Below are 17,508 nucleotides of genomic sequence, written 5' to 3'. Positions count from 1 at the left end.
TTTAAGAACATGGAACAGATGCTTTGTCATGTTTCATGCTGTTCGTACTATATATGTTAGGTTCATTTGACTCTGAGGACTGTTGTTGTTGCAGCAGCCAAGAAGTAAAGTACAAATACTTTGTTCTCAGGTATCTGTACTTTGCTTGAGTATTAATTTTCTTAAAACCTTTTACTTGAACTCACTACAGTTTAATACAAATATCTGCACTTTCTACTACTTGCATTTTCAAACAGGCTCTATTTGCACCTGCATGAAAATAGGAACACAGCAGCCATTTAGCTATTCACGTCTATTAGTTTATGTACAAAGAGCGACAAATTCTGTGTAAAATTAGTTGTGCTGAATCAGTGTAACCTGACATGCCAGATGGTTGGTTACACACAACCATTTGGGAAGTCATCTCAAGAAACTGTTTGGAAAAGGGCAGGCACTTTCAAAAACCTTTGGCAGGTGATTGAATCTGTCCAACACAGGCTAATTTCAACCAATCAGATCAAACTCTTGCCAAAACCGACAGGGAGAAAATTGAAACATCCATAGAGAAAAGCCCTCAGCGCCGTTCTTGCGCTTCTTTTTGAGTTCTGATATAACTGATGCTATCATAGTATCTATGCTGATGTCTTCAGGAGCCACCATTGTTTGTTCGAGACGAGTCGCCTCCATGGACTCTTCTCGCTGTCCATGTTCCATCTTCAACCGCTTATCCAAAATCGGGTTGTGGAGGTAACCGTTCCAGCAGAGGACCCCAGACAAACCAGCTACATTAGCCAGCTCTGACTGTGGGATCCTGAGTCGTTCCCAGGCCAGGGTGGAGATATAATCCTCCACCTAGTCCTCAGTCTGCCCTGTGGCCTCGTCCCAGCTGGACATGCCTGGAACACCTAGTGAGGCGACCAGGTGGCATCCTTATGAGATTCCCGAACCACCTTGACTGGCGCCTTTCAACGCAAAGGAGCAGCGGCTCTCTAAGTTCCTCATGGATGACTGAGCTTCTCACCCTATCCCTAAGGGAGATGCCAGCCACCCTCCTTAGAAAACCTGAATCTCATTCTTTTGGTCATGACCCACCCTTCATGAACACAGGTGAGAGTAGGACCAAAGATTAACCAGTAGACCAAGAGCATTGCCTTCTGGCTAAGTTCTCTTTTTGTCACAACGGTGCAGCAAAGCGAATGCAATACCTCTCCTGCTGCTCTGATTTTCTGGCTCATCTCATGCTCCATTGTCCCCTCACTCAAAAACAAGACCTCGAGATACTTGAACTCCCTCACTTGGGGTAAGGACTCATTCCCTACTCAGAGTAGACAATCCACTGGTTTCCTGCTGAGAACCATGGCCTCAGACTTAGAGATGCTGATCCTCATCCCAGCCGCTTCACACTTGGATGCGAACCAAACCAGCGAGTGCTGGAGGTCACAGACCAATGACGCCATCAGAACCACATCATCTGCAGAAAGCAGCTTTGCTCTTGTCACACCTAAAACTACGTCTGTAGATGCCATGATTGGCTTCACCACTTTTGGTGCGGACACAAACAGATAACGTGAGGCCTTTCATGTGATCTCACAAATCCGTCTGCCTCACAAAGTAAAGATCAGTGGGTTGAGCACAGTAGAGTAGAACTCAGTGGTAGCTCAGCCTTTAGACTTATTGTTTTTATTTCTTTTTAATTATTATTTTCAGTTAGGTGTAAGCTACAGAACGTCTTGGTTAGGTTTAGAACATGTAGAACACATGATTGGTCTACTTTTTACTTACTCTGAGTACATTTCAGAGTCCTTTTTCACTTTTACTGCAATACAGAAGTTGAATCAGTACTTAGGTTTGTTTTCTTTCTTTCTTTTTTTTTTTTTTACATAAGTGTCTGTACTTGTATAAAGAATGTGTGGACTTTTGCTGCCTCTGTTTGTATGACTCATGACATTATTGCTAACAGATTTAAGTGATCCAAACAGATTTTGAGTCTTGAGTTGAACACTGATCAGTGCTGATGCTCCATCTCTCTGAGCCAGGAAAAAGCCCGGAGCATTAAAGTTTCCCCCACTGGCTGAGGTGAACTCTGAAAAAAAAAAAAACTGCTCCAGAGAAAACTAAACTGAAGTAAAACTCCTACCCTGCCTCTAATTACCTCAGTAAACATGTTCAAATTGAACTAAATCTGCTTTCATTCTGTGCCCTTGCTCCCTGCACAAAGCGTAGCCGCCGCTCTCGCTCCAGCTCTGATGGGAACACAGTCTAAATTTATGAGTCAGGCTATGGGTCTATCTCAGAGGAATGTTTTTGTTAAGGCACCGTGGAGAAATGAGGAGAGGGTGGGTGGAAGGGGGCTTCTCTTCTTTTGGGTCTATTAAACGTCTCCGAGCTCACAAGTCAGCTCTGTGATCAGATCTGTATGAACTGTCGAATTGACGTCAGCGACAAGACGAGCTGTCATTTAAATGAAATGTGTTGCTGGATGAGATTACCACAGCGATGCAACACAGCACAGCAGTCCTCATCATTAGAGCTGATAGCTGGCCTCAGCACTGCAGAGGCCCCCCGGACAATTAGACTGCAAGTCGGCTGCAGCACAACAAAGAGTCAGCTAGACTCTCAGCAGCCGCTCATACAGCTCCACTTAATGAAAACAGATTTTCTGTGCCTGTGTAGAGTTGTGAACTGGGAGAAGTTGCTGTATTTACCACTGTAAAGCTCTGTTACTGAGGTGATATCTTCAGTGTCCCTAAACATGGAAATAATTGAGTCTCCTGGATAATTTAACAGTGTAATAGGTTTATGTTATTGCCATCAGTTATAAATGTTTCCACTTTGTTTCTGAGAAAGTTCATCTTTCTCTTTTTGTTATGGCAGCTAGTTCACATGAGCAGTGGTGGAAAAAGTAGTTAAAAGTCTGTGGTACTTTTGTTTTGTTTGTGGTACTGTTTTGGTGTGAGTTGCAGAGTTTTGTAGTAATCAATTATTAATCGGTTATTCAATTAACCGCCAAATATTTTGATAATCGACTAATTGTTTTGAGTTATTTTTCAATAAAAATGTCCCAATTCTCTGATATCTGTTTCTCAAATGTGAATATTTTCTAGGTTCTTTACTCCTCTTACTACAGCAAACTGAATATTTTTGGGGTTTTGGACGTGAAAAGATGATTGAGGACGTCAACTTGGGCTTTTGAAAACTTGATCAACATTTTTCACCATTTTCTGACATTTTACAGACCAAACCACTAATCAATTAATAATTGATTAATACAGAAAATAACCGATAGATTAATCGATGATGAAAATAATCAGGATTTGCAACCTTATTTTGGAGACGTCAACCATAGAGATGTCTGTCTTCTCTCCAATATAATGGAACTAGATGCCACCAATCCTGTGGTCAAAGCACTAAAAAACTGAAAAACTCAACATCAGTCTCTCTTTCCAGAAATCACGACCTGGTTTCATGTAGGAACTACTTTCTTTCTGTAGTTGAATCCACTGGAACTTCTTTCCACTAAAAATAAGGTAGTTCCTACATGAAACTGCTCACATCAAGGTCTGTGGATTATCTTGAGTAACCGGGTCATGATTTTTGGAATTGTACCAGGTTTTAGGATCAGCTCACTGATAGCAGCAGACTAACAGAATATTAAATTTGAAGGTTTGTTCTTGGCCTTGGGAACATCTGACTGATATGTCTGGCATTGTGACATGAAACAGATTTTTCTCAGTTGAACCACAATCAATCCAATAAGCATTGTCAAAGATTAGATCAGTGCCTTGGGGTGGACTAACAGTGTAGTCAAACTGATGTTAGATGCTGGTCTGTAGTGATTGGTGAGGGAAAATGTCACACTGAAATGTAAATGTAAACTGTAACTGTGAGTGTAAAGAGTTGACCACTGATGTCAGGTAATGGGAAAACAAATCTACAGGGTTCAGAGTGAATGTGTTTTTTCCACTTGCCTGGTCGAGCAAGTGGGTCATAAATCTACTTGCCCCAAACATATCATTTTATTTACTGGTGCTTATCAAATACCAGTAAAGTCTAAAGTTAATTTGTGTTTAATCTAGGGCTGCAAGGTGTATAAAATATCAGCCAATAATGAAAAATGTCCATCCCAGTTTCCCAGAGTTCCCAAGGTGATGTCTTGAAATGTCTTGTTTTGTCAGTCTAAAATTCAAAGATATTAAGTTAATATTATAATTAATGAAAAAAAGATGGGAACTAATGTAATTCTTGCCCAACTTGGCATTTTATGAGCCTTACTGTTGAGCTCTGATCTAACACTGCATTTACAACTGGTGTTAAAATGTGATCTTTATCCAGATTGTTGTACAGATTGCATTTACAGATGCAAACACAATGTAAGCCGCCAGACTACCTCCAGATGTGGTCAGGCAGATGTGATCACATTCAAATCATGAAGCATTTATACCTTGCATTAACATGCATTTTTCTTTATCCAGATAACATATCCAGATACAGATCATATTTTAATATCAGGTGTAAATGTGGTGTTTGATACAATATTCAACTCCAGGTTCACCTTCTTTGCAAATGTAACTTGCTCAGGTGTCATTGTGGACTGAAGTGCAGGAAGTCTGCACCAAAGATTAGTGATTGACTGTTTCTTACCAAAATGCTCCCCTGGAATCATACTTAACTTCTCCTCTTAAGTTTTTACATCCACAGGCTTGGAACTTTGAACTTTTCTAACAAGATGCATCAAGTTGCATTTGTAGAGTCTACAGGTTTGGTTTTAAGTTTGGGCTTCCTGAATAGGACCAGCCAGCACTGCCCAGTGACGAATACCTCAGAGAGTTGTGACACAGCCTCACATTGTTGTGAGCAGGCACTCTCTCTGTTTTGGCCATGAAATCTGCCTGATCAGGGATGTTCTCAGTCGGGAAAGTGGACGGTCAGTGGAAATATTGAAAAGTTTGCTGACACGTAGTCGTGCAACTAGGACAGTAAAATAAGGGCAGCATCAACTTGTGTATCTCCTGCTGTCTTTGATTGTCTGAAATGAATGAGGTCTTTGATGCCCCTCAGCTGTGTGATGCGGTCTGGTTGTCATGTGATCACGCTGAGTGGTTTTTCCAAAAGAAGCATGTCAACCATGGTGTGTTTCAAAGCAACCACTTTGAAGCAGCTGCTGTCAGTCCTGCCAGATGGATGGAACTGAAGAACAGGCTTCAGTTTATGACTTTTCAAAGGCTGTCAAATATTAGAACTAATATCACAGCCTTTTAAACACTCAATCAAGTTATTCTAGAACTTCCTTAAATAAGAGTGAAGGAGGAGGGAGCTTTCTCATGTGTAGTCATAATCATATGGAGCTTAGTGCTGCTGTGTGACTAAGATGAGTGTCAAACCCATACAGATGATTGCATTGTTTCTGTCTGCTGTGGGTATTACATGAGTCAGTCCTGCTGTCTCTGTTTTCTGCTCCCCCACCCATGATGCACTCATCCCACAGTGCCCAGCCCCTCCCAAACAAAAGGTGGAAGTTAACTGAAAGTGCACTAAGTGAGAGGTAACGTACTGACCAAGATCACGGTTAGGATAGAGCTTACTATTGACAATAGAAACTCTTGAGCGAGGCTTGGTATCCAACCTGGACATAGTTATCGTACTGATTGAAACGTGTCTGCAACATGATACAGTTTGTTGTTGTGTCAGTGTTAAACAGCACAATGGCCATTACAGCTTTGATATTTGTGACACAATACTGAAAGCTAGAATTGAGTGCATGCTCAGACCCATAATTTGGTTTGCTTACTTACTAGGGTTTGATTTTATGTCATCATGTTTCCAGTTTTAGACTAAGACTAAGTTCCTGTAGAGCTGCTTTTTGCTTTAGGTAATATTTAACACTTAAGACCCTTTAGTGTTTATGACGCTTACATATTTATGTTTGTGTTTATGTCGGAGTTGACAGCTTGACATTGATGTGACATTACATTACATGGCATTAATATTGTAACATTATCTACAAAGCTTTGCAATATGTGGCCTGTCTCACCACTGTTTATCACAGGCAAAAATATAACTTGGCTACCTAGCTTTGCTAGTCTCACACTTAGCTTACCTTTCTTTACTCTGCAGATAAAAGTTTGACATGGTCCCAGCATCTCAGTAAATGTTGCTTTGCAGGATTTTCTCTTGGATGCTGTTTTGTAGATGAACTCTTTGTGGTTGAGGAGCCAAATCTTATTAGAGAAAAACTGAGTGATATCTCCTCCCAGTTCGCCTCTTCTCCTGTTTCCCACATTCACTTTCTTGAAGTTCATGTTCTGAGCAAAATTCAGAGGAGTGGGACTGGTCCACCGTAAGGGAGCCTAAGCAGATCTTGTCACTAACTTTGGATTTAACTCACTTTATCATCAAGCAAGATACAGCATCTTAGTTTGTTTCTTGAGTTGTGGCTAGGGATGTCATGATACCACAAATTTAGTTGTTTATAGTCAGTTCGATACCACAAAAAAAAAAAAAAAAACTATAGCAATTACAACATTCAGCCATTGCTATTTTTCTTTACCTCCTGAAATAAAGACTGCTTTGAGCTTCTAGGACAAAAGACTGAGAGGGATATTCACTAAGCCTGGCACAAATCACTGTCAGGGGAGCATGTTTCCAGGTCTGGAAAGCAGTGCAAATGTGATTTCAGCTTAGGCCTGCTGGGTCGTCAAGCTTGCTATACACTGGCAGAAACCTGGACAATCATATTCCACACTATGAGATAGTTGCTAATCATTTTAAGCCCTGGCCCCACAGACCACCAAACCTTTAAATTTGGTAGCCAAAGTACATTTTAGGTGTCTCAAATGTAAATCTATCGAAAACAATGCAGTAAAGGCAATGTCAGAGTTTAACATAGCATTCCTCAAGTGTGACACTGTCTACTTTTCTTATGAATTGTAACTTGATGTTTTCTGAAGGCATGGATTTTGATTTAAAAAAAGGAGCTAGACTTCTTGGCTAGTTGAGGAAACTCACAGCACACATCGCAGTACATTATAACCTTTGATGTTTTACGTTATAGCTGTTTAAACTCCTGCTTCCATTCACTCCTGTAAAAATCATGTCAGCAGTTTTAGTAGACTTCAGTAGCCTGAACATCTCAGTTCAGCTAGAAGGTGAAGAGTACTGTGCACTGTTTCTTAAGGATCTTGGACTAAAAGGCACAGAAAGTTGGGTATTATTTGTTTTTTTCTGAAACCAGTCCTAAAATGGCACTTTTAAAATGGTACCAATGACTAATCAGTGTCTAAAGTGATACTTTTTTTCAAAAAGAAGCCCAAAGTGACAGTCAGTGACATGATAGAGCAACATTTTTTATTGCTAAGGCATGACGCAGCGTCCACGGCAGAGGGCAACTATGCCAGTCGACAGCTCAGGTGTGTGTCACCGAAATGAGGCTCTTTAATCTGCGTTGTGATTCGGTATTGTAGGTTTTAGTCATATGGGCACTGGATTTCGATACCCAACCCTAGTTGGTGGAGGCTCACAGTATGAGGATATAACATGGTGGCCACCTACATGAAAGATTTGGTGGCCACAGAGTAACTCTTTGTGGCCACACGCCGTGGTTAATGTTAAACCCTGAACAATGTGAAAGTCTTCCAGGAAACTGTCTGTCTAAAATTGTGTGCTGTTATCACCACAGACTGATTTGCATATCTCACTCTACCCCTAAATTCAGATTCTAATCTGAAAGCGGAGAAAGGTATCTGGGAAAATACTTATCACTCAGCTTTTGTGTATTTGTAGAACTACATTAGTGCTATCCAAGCAAACAGTACATGCCTGGAAAGACCCTTGTAATTGAAAATGGCAAATGTCTGAAAACTGTGGCTCAGGACTATTTCTTGGCATCCCTCCCCTTCCTCCATCTCTCATTTTCTTTGCTAAGGGTCACATTCTTCTTGAGACTTCCTGTCCAAAGGGCCAGTAAACAATTCCCTTGTGCTTTTCCATGTGCCTGTGCAAGAGCTGATGCAGAAATCACACTTATTTTCAGGGAAAATCACAATTTGGCCTGAGAGCGGCAGGTACCAGAGATTGAAGGCTTGAAGGATCACTAACCTTGGAAAAATCCTGTCGTTGATTGCTGGCTGTCACTTTATTTGTTGACCTCTGGATCAGCTCTGTGGTAGTAACATTCCTCTGACGTTATGAGTGTTTCATCAAGTGTGATCCATTCTTTGTGGGAGAGAGTCGGACAGGAGGCGGCTGACTCGCACTGATGGGGTGCGTAAGAGAAGCGGTTCACTCTCTTTGCTCACCAGGATGTTTATTTAAGAGAGTTTGTCTTAATCATCACTGTTCAAACAATGACGTCAGGCCCATTTCACCTGAATCCATCTTGTGTAATCTCGCAGTGTGGGTGTCTATGTGCCTTTTCACCAGCCACATGTTAGAATTCACAGTGAGACAGTTATTGGTGAAGCAAAATGACACATTCTGCGGGTAATTTCCCTTTTCATACCTAGAATCACTTATAATGTTGTGTGGCTGTCTTCCTAATGTTTTTACCAGAAAGCTTAATGATATACGTCCTGCATCAGCCCAAATGAAAAAACCCACAATGCAGAGCAGATGGGATCAAATAGTTGCAACTGTTGGACATATTTCCCACCAAGACCAGATGGAATTCCATTTCACTCATTAAAAGTACTGCACGTCTTACAATCTTTGTTCCCAAAACCATTTTATTGCTATCAAATTCATTCAAGTTTCTATGACTGAAGACACTTGTAAACCCTTTTTAAGACTTCAATGGAAGATGTCTAAAGTGAAGCAAATACAGAAGAGGTATGTTGGAACTCTTGTCCCAGACTTTGGGTGATGGTAGGGTTCTGCTAGTGATATTATGCTGGAAAGATCCGTACAGAATTTCTGTCAAATTATTGATCCAGTCCAGCTCAGGTAGCATCTGTCCTTAGGTTTGTTTGGGATCCAGCTTCAACCACAATGAGCAGACCATTCCCAAGAATCCCATCTAACTAACCTCTGGTGTAGAGCTGAAAGTAGAGGAGACAATATAGGCTCATCAACATCAGCTCTATGAGCCCAGTCAGAGTCCTGCATGGGTCCAATATTGCAAAACAGCCTGCACCTGCTAAGCTGAGAACCAGAACTAACCCGTTACTCGCAATTATATCTAAGTCAAATCCACCTGGAACTGTGTTGATTAAGTGCAAAATTTAATTTAGACTAGTCGACTAGTTAAAATTTAGCAGAATTTATTAATCTATATTGTTAAACATTGTCCGAAAAAAATACTGTGTATTAAGAGTCATTTGAAGACGTTAATCACAGTCTACAATCACCAAATCGTACTTTAAATGCCGCTGAAATGCAGGCTACTTTGTGCTTTGCAATACAAGCCTTACACATTAATGTACAAAACATGACAACAGCTCAATAAACGCTTCACCCTTCCAGACCGAAGAGGGTTACAGTGTTTGCAGGTAGAGGACCCAGAGCTGACATTAGCTGCCAGCCTGACACACACTGTGGCTAACGTTAGCAGTGCTAGCAGCAGCAGCAGCAGCAGCAGCAGCAGCTCCGCTTGCAGGTTTATGTCTGTGTCTGTGCTTAATGTGGTCACGTTTCTCCTGTCGAGCGAATATATATCAGCTTATTCTGTCACAGTCTACATTCAACATTATTTCCATTCTCTTGATTTAAACACTGCCAAACCACACTGATTTTACAAGCTGTCATCTGTCTGACTTTGCTGATATAAACATCCGGTGTTGCCTCGGCGATCGGGGCATACGGCTGGGTGAGAGGGGCTGCTGTCTGACAGTGCCACAGCCCCAACTATTGGCGGGCGGCTGCATAACATCTTAGAGGCAGTAGATAACTGTCATTGTGCATGAATGAAACACTGATAAATAGTTTAAACACTAGTATTTCTGGTGCCGACTAGTGTGGGGGGGGGACGTTTAATCATATACTCGACTAATCATGCACATCCCTGATAATTAAACACTCATTCAGTTACCCACTTGTATTTTTAACTGATGCAGGACTTGTTCTCCTGCTGTCAGTATGTTTCCATGGTAACAACAAGCCCAGCTTGCAACCATCAAAAGTTAATACTTTTTGAAACTTTCTACCATCAACAAAGCCACTCAGTCTTTGAGCGCAGCAAAGTCCTCCCAAACATCCAACATGTGCTGTGTGTTCCTGGTTTTGAAGGCTGCATTACAGTAAAGTGATGTAATTTTCTGAACTTATCAGACTGTTCTATTATTTGTCTTTACCCGTTAGTCATTATATCCACTTTACTGATGATTATTCACTAAAAAAAACTCATTTATATTTTGTGAAGGCACTAATAGTCATCACTACCATATTCTTGCAATATCAAGGTATTTTGTCAAAAATATTGTGATATTTACTCATTTTATCCCTTCAGCCACTTCCTTCCCTTAGAGTACACAACGTGCTTTCAGTCACAACCTGCATGATCAATAATTAGTGATATCAACTGATATGAAACCTCACTCTCATGATAAGCTTTTCAGCTGTATCACCCAGGCCTAGTCAAGTGTTTTTGTTACTTACTGGGAGTTTTTTCCGTTATAAAAACCAGCCTTGTCAGGACCAGTAGACCTCATGGGGACCAAAGCCTGGTCCTAATGAGGAAAAATGTTGTTTATGAGCCTCTGGTTAAGGACAGGTTTTAGGTTAGGCTGACCACAATGAATGGTAGCCAATTCAATATCGAGTGTGTGTTAGTGTGGTAAGTGTGTTGTGTGTAAATTTCATATTACACGGCAACAAACACAGTGACTCAAAATGAGAACATTTCTAAGGTCCAGGAAAAGTTTAAAAGATCTAATCAGTGCACATGCTTCAAACTTACAGGGTTGATTGATAAGACTCTGCTGTTTGTTAGCCAAAATGCTCATTGTATTCACTGTTTCAAACACAATATGAAACACAATGAGCATTACAGTCACTGCAAGTTCATTGTGTAAATATGAAAAAATGCCTAAAAAACCCACAACGTAAACATTTGTTGAACAGTGCCAGTACAGTCCTAACAGTGTGTGTGTGTTTGTGTGTTTCAGCTCGGACGGGGGAGGTGATGGGGGAGTTCGGGCGTCTGTACGAGCAGCAGTATGCAGTGGCTCTCTTTAACAAAGTTCGCTTTGACATAGAAGGAGGAGGTGGCCCTCAACCCCAGCTGCTACACCGCAAGGTAAAATATCCTCCTCCTCCACTCTGCAAGGCTCTGAGCACACATTCCATCCTCTGCATTAACCCCCAAACATCCTGCCAAAATATTTCCTAACTTTTTCTAAATACACAGATGTATGTTAGGCCAGTCCTGCCAGGAAAAGAAAAAAGTGGATGGAATACAAAAATTCTGACATGTTGAGACATACTAAGTCAAAATTATGCAACTATAAGTCATTTTGTTTAAGATTAGGCAATAATGTGATTTAATAATTCATTTTTTTTTTACTTAAAGGGACAGTTCACCCAAAAATGAAAATTCAATCACTATCTACTCACCCTCATGCCAACTGAGGGTCAGGTTTATTTTGTTGGTCTGCAAGACACTGCTGGAGTTTCACAGGAAAACAGTGTTGCAGAATCTCTCAAACAATGGAAGTGAATGGTGGCCAGTTTTCAAATGTAAAAACACAACTGGAAAAAAACATAAAACGCCTCCATACTGTTTGCCTGGTATAATCCAAGTTTCCTAAAGTCCCAACATGCTGTTTGCACACTGGCACACCACACACACACAGTTCACACAGTGTGCACGTGAACGTGGCTCCAAGCTGAAGGATCTACAGTGAAGATTCAGGCTAAAAACATGGTGTAAATAACATTTACAACATTTTTGTCAATTTGGCATGTTGGGGCTTTACGTGACTTGGATTATATCTGACAAGCAGTATGAAGGCATTATATGTTTTTATTATTTATTTATTGAATGGTTGAAAACTTCTCTTGTTTGGGAGATTCTGCAACACTGTTATCCTGTGAAACTCCAGCAGTGTTTTGTGGACTAAAAGACTAAACCTGACCTTCAATCATATTCACGTTCATCTCACAAATTCAGTTGAGTCACTAAATCTAAACATGATTGCAAATACAGCCTTTTGAGAAGATGAAGTACCCCTTAGCTGCTGGACTATGGACGGTGGTGAAAGCCGTGACCAGGGGCATTATGTTTTCTGGTTGTCTGTCCATCCCTTTCTAGTTAATGTGATATGTCAAGAATGCTTTGAGTGAGTTTCTTCCCATTTGGAACAAGCATCCACAGATCAGATTTTGGTTGTAAAAGGTAGGGCTGCACAATGAATTGAAATTTTATTGGAATCTCTGGCTTTCTGCAATTTTCAAATTGCATCGCAGGAGATGCAATATTTGTAAAAGGCAACATGTGTGTTGAAAAACCTCTACTTGAATGAATGATTGTGGTCAGAGATGTCCTTGCCTACACATCAGATTCTGGAAACTGAAATAAAATATCTTTAATTGGTCCTGCAAAAACACCACACCCTAGTCATTTTAACATGTTCTTCAACGGAAATGTGAACGATGATGTAACACTGTTTATTACCTCTGATATCGCAAATCATAGCCCTGCGATGAACTGGCGACTTGTCCAGGGTGAACCCCGCCTCTTGCCCAATGACAGCTGGGATAGGCTCCAGCAGCCCCGCGACCCGGAATAAGCGGTTACAGAAAATGAATGAATGAATGATCGCAAATCATACTGTAATAGCAGTCAAAATAATCGCAGATAGATATTTTTTAAGAATCATTCAGCCCTAGTCAAAGGTCAAGGTCACTGTGACCTCAAGTCTGTCCTATTCTCGTGAACATGATATCTCAGCAACACGTTATTGTGGAGCCCACTGCTTTTCTTGGCATGACCCATCCTGCTGTACCTGTGATGCGCCTGTGACTCTGCCTCTGATTGGCTTACCCTGACAGTTTTTGCAGGAAGACTACCCAATGCCAACCAAATGCCTCATGCCTTAACATAAGCAACAGAAGCAAGCCAGTCAGAGGAAGAGCAGGGCAGGTCTTGTAAAGAAAATCAGTGGGTCCAAAATGTCATAAACATTCACTGGGAGGATGAACTGATTAGAATTCGGACACCACAAAAGCCGCTTTTGGCTAGAACTCAAACATTCACTTGATAATTATTCACAAAAATATCTAATAAGATAAAATGATGAGGTGATGACATTTTCTATCCAAAAGGTCAAAGGTCACCTTCACTGTGACATTATAATGTTCAGCTCTCAAGGTCCTCCTCTATAAAAAAAAAAAAAAAAGTCTGCTAGTGAAGACAGCATGTTTCTCACTGGACACAGACATGTCAGCTTCAACATTAAATTCCCTCAGTGTCTTCAGTACATATATTATATGATTCTGGACAGACACTGATGTAAACTGAAACTTGACTGGATAGCAAAAGCATACAACAAATGTACCTACAAGGGAATTGCCAGTTTTGTCAGAGGGCAAACATATTAAAGTGTGTCATGCTTGTAAATAGCTTTGTCTGCTTTTTACACTGTATTGACACGGCTAGCACACACACACACACACACACACACACACACACACACACACACACACACACACACACACGGAAGCTGGGTCTGGATCCTGCTTTAAGAGGGTAGTGAGGAATGCAGGTCTCCTTAGAAAAACAATACTAGCAGGGTGTCGGGGAAGTAAGATGCAGCTAAACTGGGTTCTCAAAGTTCTAATTTAGGGAACCAGAATGTAATTGAGAGCCTCACAGGAAAACCCAAGAAACTTGTTGAAGGATTTATGATTGTCTCATCATGATATTTAACATTAAATTTCGTGCAGATTGAAAGTGATAGAACTAAGATATAATGCATGCATTTCATGTCACATCTTGGGGCCGTGGGCTTTACTTTGAGAACCTCAGGGCTAATGAATTTACCTGGGATGTGTATTTTTCCTAAATGTACGCTCAACCTGGCTTTTTCCATTGCCTCTCTAGCATGAAAAGTGATGTTGTCATGTCAAGTTTGTGCTGAAATGTGTTTTCACCCACAGGTTCCCCTGGAGAACAAGTCCATCTTCTCCGGCTCACTCTTTCAGTACCTGGAGGAGAACAAGAAATGGAGGAACCGCTTCTTCTTTGTCCCAGACTCCTACAACATCAACTACTACGACAACAAAGCGGTGAGTGAGGGGAAATCGAACTGTCCGTTTGAGATGCTGCTGCTGCTGCTGAGAGTCACAGTTTAACGTGTTAACTCTGCTCCCTGTCTTCACGACCAGTCCCACGACAGACGCCTCCATCCCAAAGGAACCATCAACTGTGCCGGCTACAAAGTGCTGACATCTATGGAGCAGTACATGGATCTGATCAGCAACAGCCTGCCTGGTGAGGAGGAGGAGGATTTTGGAAAAAAAAATGAAATGAATATATATATTTTTTAAATAACTGTTGTACTCGTGGAAAACCCAGAGTTGTAATAAGAAACATTTATTCATAATGAGGTTGATAAGGTGATAGAAACATGCTCACATCTGGAGCCTTTCTACTGATCATCAGTGTAGTCCTGACTAGTTTATAAATGTGTAACAGGCTGCACATTGGTTGAGCTGGGGGTTGAAGGGTTTATTTATGGAAAGAGGGATAGAGCTACAGTGTTTGTAGGGCAGACTGTTGTTCACCTAAATGTCAAATATAATCCTTTAAACAACAGAGCAAACAGGTTGTGTTTGAACCTGTCAGCAGCTGCTTAGAACCTACCTTAAAGGGATCATTTGGGTTTTTTGAAGTGGGTTGGCTCCATGGTCACTACAGTAAACAGCGGTTGACACACCCCTAGTTTAGAGAAGGAGCAGGGGGACCGGTGCAGGAAGCTAACCAATGTACTGCTGTGGACAGGGTCAGCAGCAAAACGCATTTTAGACATGAAAAAAAAAACTGTCAGTTTAAGTGTTCGCTATATTTAGAATATTTTCACCATCTTTACCTTGGAAAAATCTGTTGTATAAGCCAAATATCACTCTTTCACCTGCTCAACCAGGCATCCTTCGCAAAAACAGTAATTTTACCAAGGAGAACGAAGGATTGGCTGGTTTACCGCTGCCTCGATCTGTTAGTTTGTTGGTATTATTGTGGTACTTTTGGGAGTCCGAAGTAACCCTATGTCACACAGCAACACAAACAGATCAAGGCAGTGGTAGACCAGCAACTCCTGTGTTCTGTGAGATAAAATGACTAATTTTGCCAATGGAGTCTGGTTGCTTTAAGAGAGCGATATTTTGGTTTTGTATGTACAGTTTCTAATCAGAAAAGGCTGTCTGACAGTAAGGTGAAGTGCTGAAAATATTCTAAATATAGCTTAAACTTAAACTTATAGAGTACATTTTGCTGCTGACCCTGTCCACAGCAGTCCTTTGCTTAGCTCCCGTTCATGTCCCCAGGCAGCAAGAGTACCGTAGGTAATACACTGACTATGGATAAGTACTTCATACAACCCCACTTTAAGAGTCGAAGAGGTAGTTCACAGTATTTGAAGGACTGCTGTGACCTGCAAGATCAGAGTTGTGCCACCGTTAGGGTTAGATGTGCCAGTACCAAATGCTAACAGGCTATTCTGTTTGCACATTTAATGCCAGCTGAACATTGCTCATGGGTTTTAAGATGTTATTGTATGTGTTCTCATCACAAAATGTTACAGCGATCATTAGCATTAAACACTGTGAATGATTGGTTCTTGACTGCTGTTTATCAATGGAATGCCCTTTGAGATGAAACATCTTATTTTCGTGGTGCTCCAACACAAAACATATAACTGATAAAACATGCAATACAACTGATACAATCACATAAAACACGTCTATAAACGCTCTCACTACCAGCCCACCCACACATCATTCCCATAAACCCACAACAGCCACATAAAATAAGTAGGGAGTAGATACCACAAAACTTTTTTTCTAGTGCAATAATGATACAAAGAAAACCAACAACAAAAAGCCATACAATATTAAAGAGTGAGAAGACATTATCATTAAGCAGCATGATGTTTTGAGAGCGTAATAATGAATTCTTAAAGAGGTGTAATAAGTTAACTGTTCCTATGTCAATGGGCAGATTGTTCCAGTCAGAAGGAGCTTTGAATTTAAAGGTGCATCTGCCAATTTCTTTATTAGTTTTGGGAACAAAAAAGAAAGGTTGGCAAGTATATCTTAGAGAGTATGAGGATGGTATGTTATTAGATATAACTGTGTGACAATTGTTTTTCTCACCGAGAAATTGCAACACTCACTATGTAGTAGGTTGCAACTTAATCTGTTTATGTTAGACTCGATGTGTTGTTTAAAAGAAAGCACTTCAGGCTCAGATATTTAAAGTAAGTCACTTATTCAAGGGTGTTCCATCATTAAAAGAAATAGATCTGAGGAGTCTTCTAGACCCAGTCTGGTTCCAGACAACATACTGCACAATTTCCTTTTGTTCAATGATAGTTTGTTGGATGAAAACCACTTCTGAACAGAGGCAAACTCACGTTGTAGGATCTTTCTGTTACAAGTATTAGATATATAGATTACAGTATTATCAGCATATGAGTGCACTTCACAATGAAAACACACTTTAGGAAGGTCATTAATAAAAATGGGGAAAAGAAGTGGTCCTAGAGATGAACCTTGTGGTACTCCCTTCTCGACAATTAAAGATCAGTTAGACTCCAATTGACACTGGTCTAACTTTAACCTTCAGAACAGATGCCAAAGTAAAGTATTCTAAGAGACCACAATAGAGTAAAATAATGTTCTTTGGGTTTGATTAGTGCTGGACTGCACAACCCACATGAATAATGTTGAATCTGCTGAAGACCACATTAAAAAACTCTCCAAATGCATGTGAAGACATTTTGTATTTGTTGTAGGAGCTATAATATTCTGTGTGTTTCAGAAGACCTTCAAAAAGTTCAAATTGACTGCTCAGTGTGTTTACGTTGTCTCAATTTTTTTCAAGGCGTGAAAGCCAAGACAGGAAGTTCCCCCTTCTTGAAGTGTGCCACCCAGTTCCCTCTGATCCTCTGGCACCCGTACGGACGTCATTACTACTTCTGTGTGGTGACGGAGAAGGAGCAGCAGAAGTGGCACGCTGTCCTCCAGGACTGTGTCAGACATACCAACGATGGTGAGTCCTGCCAACTAATGATCAACACACATTCCTGCACTCTTGTGGATGCCATGCAATGCTATAATTTCTTAAAACAAGTAAAGATAGGCGGCACCAAGACACATCATCAGCCTACCCTGATGCTCTGGGCAGGTTTATGGGATAAATACGGATTTGAGTCCTTTGATTTAGTCTGTGGCTGCTCAGGGCTGCACGCTGCAGGGAGTGGATCAAAGCGTCCCCACAAGTTGCCTCTGGAGCAGTCCGTGAGACAGAATATCTGTGGCTTTAACATATTGGGCAATTTGCTCTCTGTTTACTTGCCTTATTTGATGCAGAGACATTTT

The 17,508-nt window shown here is 40.9% G+C and overlaps 1 protein-coding gene across 1 annotated transcript in view; it reads left to right on the top strand.

Annotated features, from left to right (window-relative positions):
• The window catches only part of niban2b (niban apoptosis regulator 2b), a 53,319-nt gene that overhangs the window by 9,657 nt on the left and 26,154 nt on the right, over window positions 1–17,508 (top strand). Inside the window, exons 2-5 of the mRNA XM_084729252.1 lie at window positions 11,076–11,206; window positions 14,068–14,196; window positions 14,296–14,401; window positions 17,012–17,179. Coding sequence (XP_084585378.1) covers window positions 11,076–11,206; window positions 14,068–14,196; window positions 14,296–14,401; window positions 17,012–17,179 — 534 coding nt within the window. The remainder of the gene's footprint in view (window positions 1–11,075; window positions 11,207–14,067; window positions 14,197–14,295; window positions 14,402–17,011; window positions 17,180–17,508) is intronic.

This window comes from Lutjanus erythropterus, chromosome 10 (genome assembly GCF_056507025.1).
Source record: "Lutjanus erythropterus isolate fLutEry1 chromosome 10, fLutEry1.hap2, whole genome shotgun sequence".
Classification (NCBI taxonomy): Eukaryota; Metazoa; Chordata; class Actinopteri; order Lutjaniformes; family Lutjanidae; genus Lutjanus; species Lutjanus erythropterus.
The sequence above is the reverse complement of the archived record's forward strand: the minus strand, read 5'-3'. Positions and strand labels throughout refer to the sequence as shown.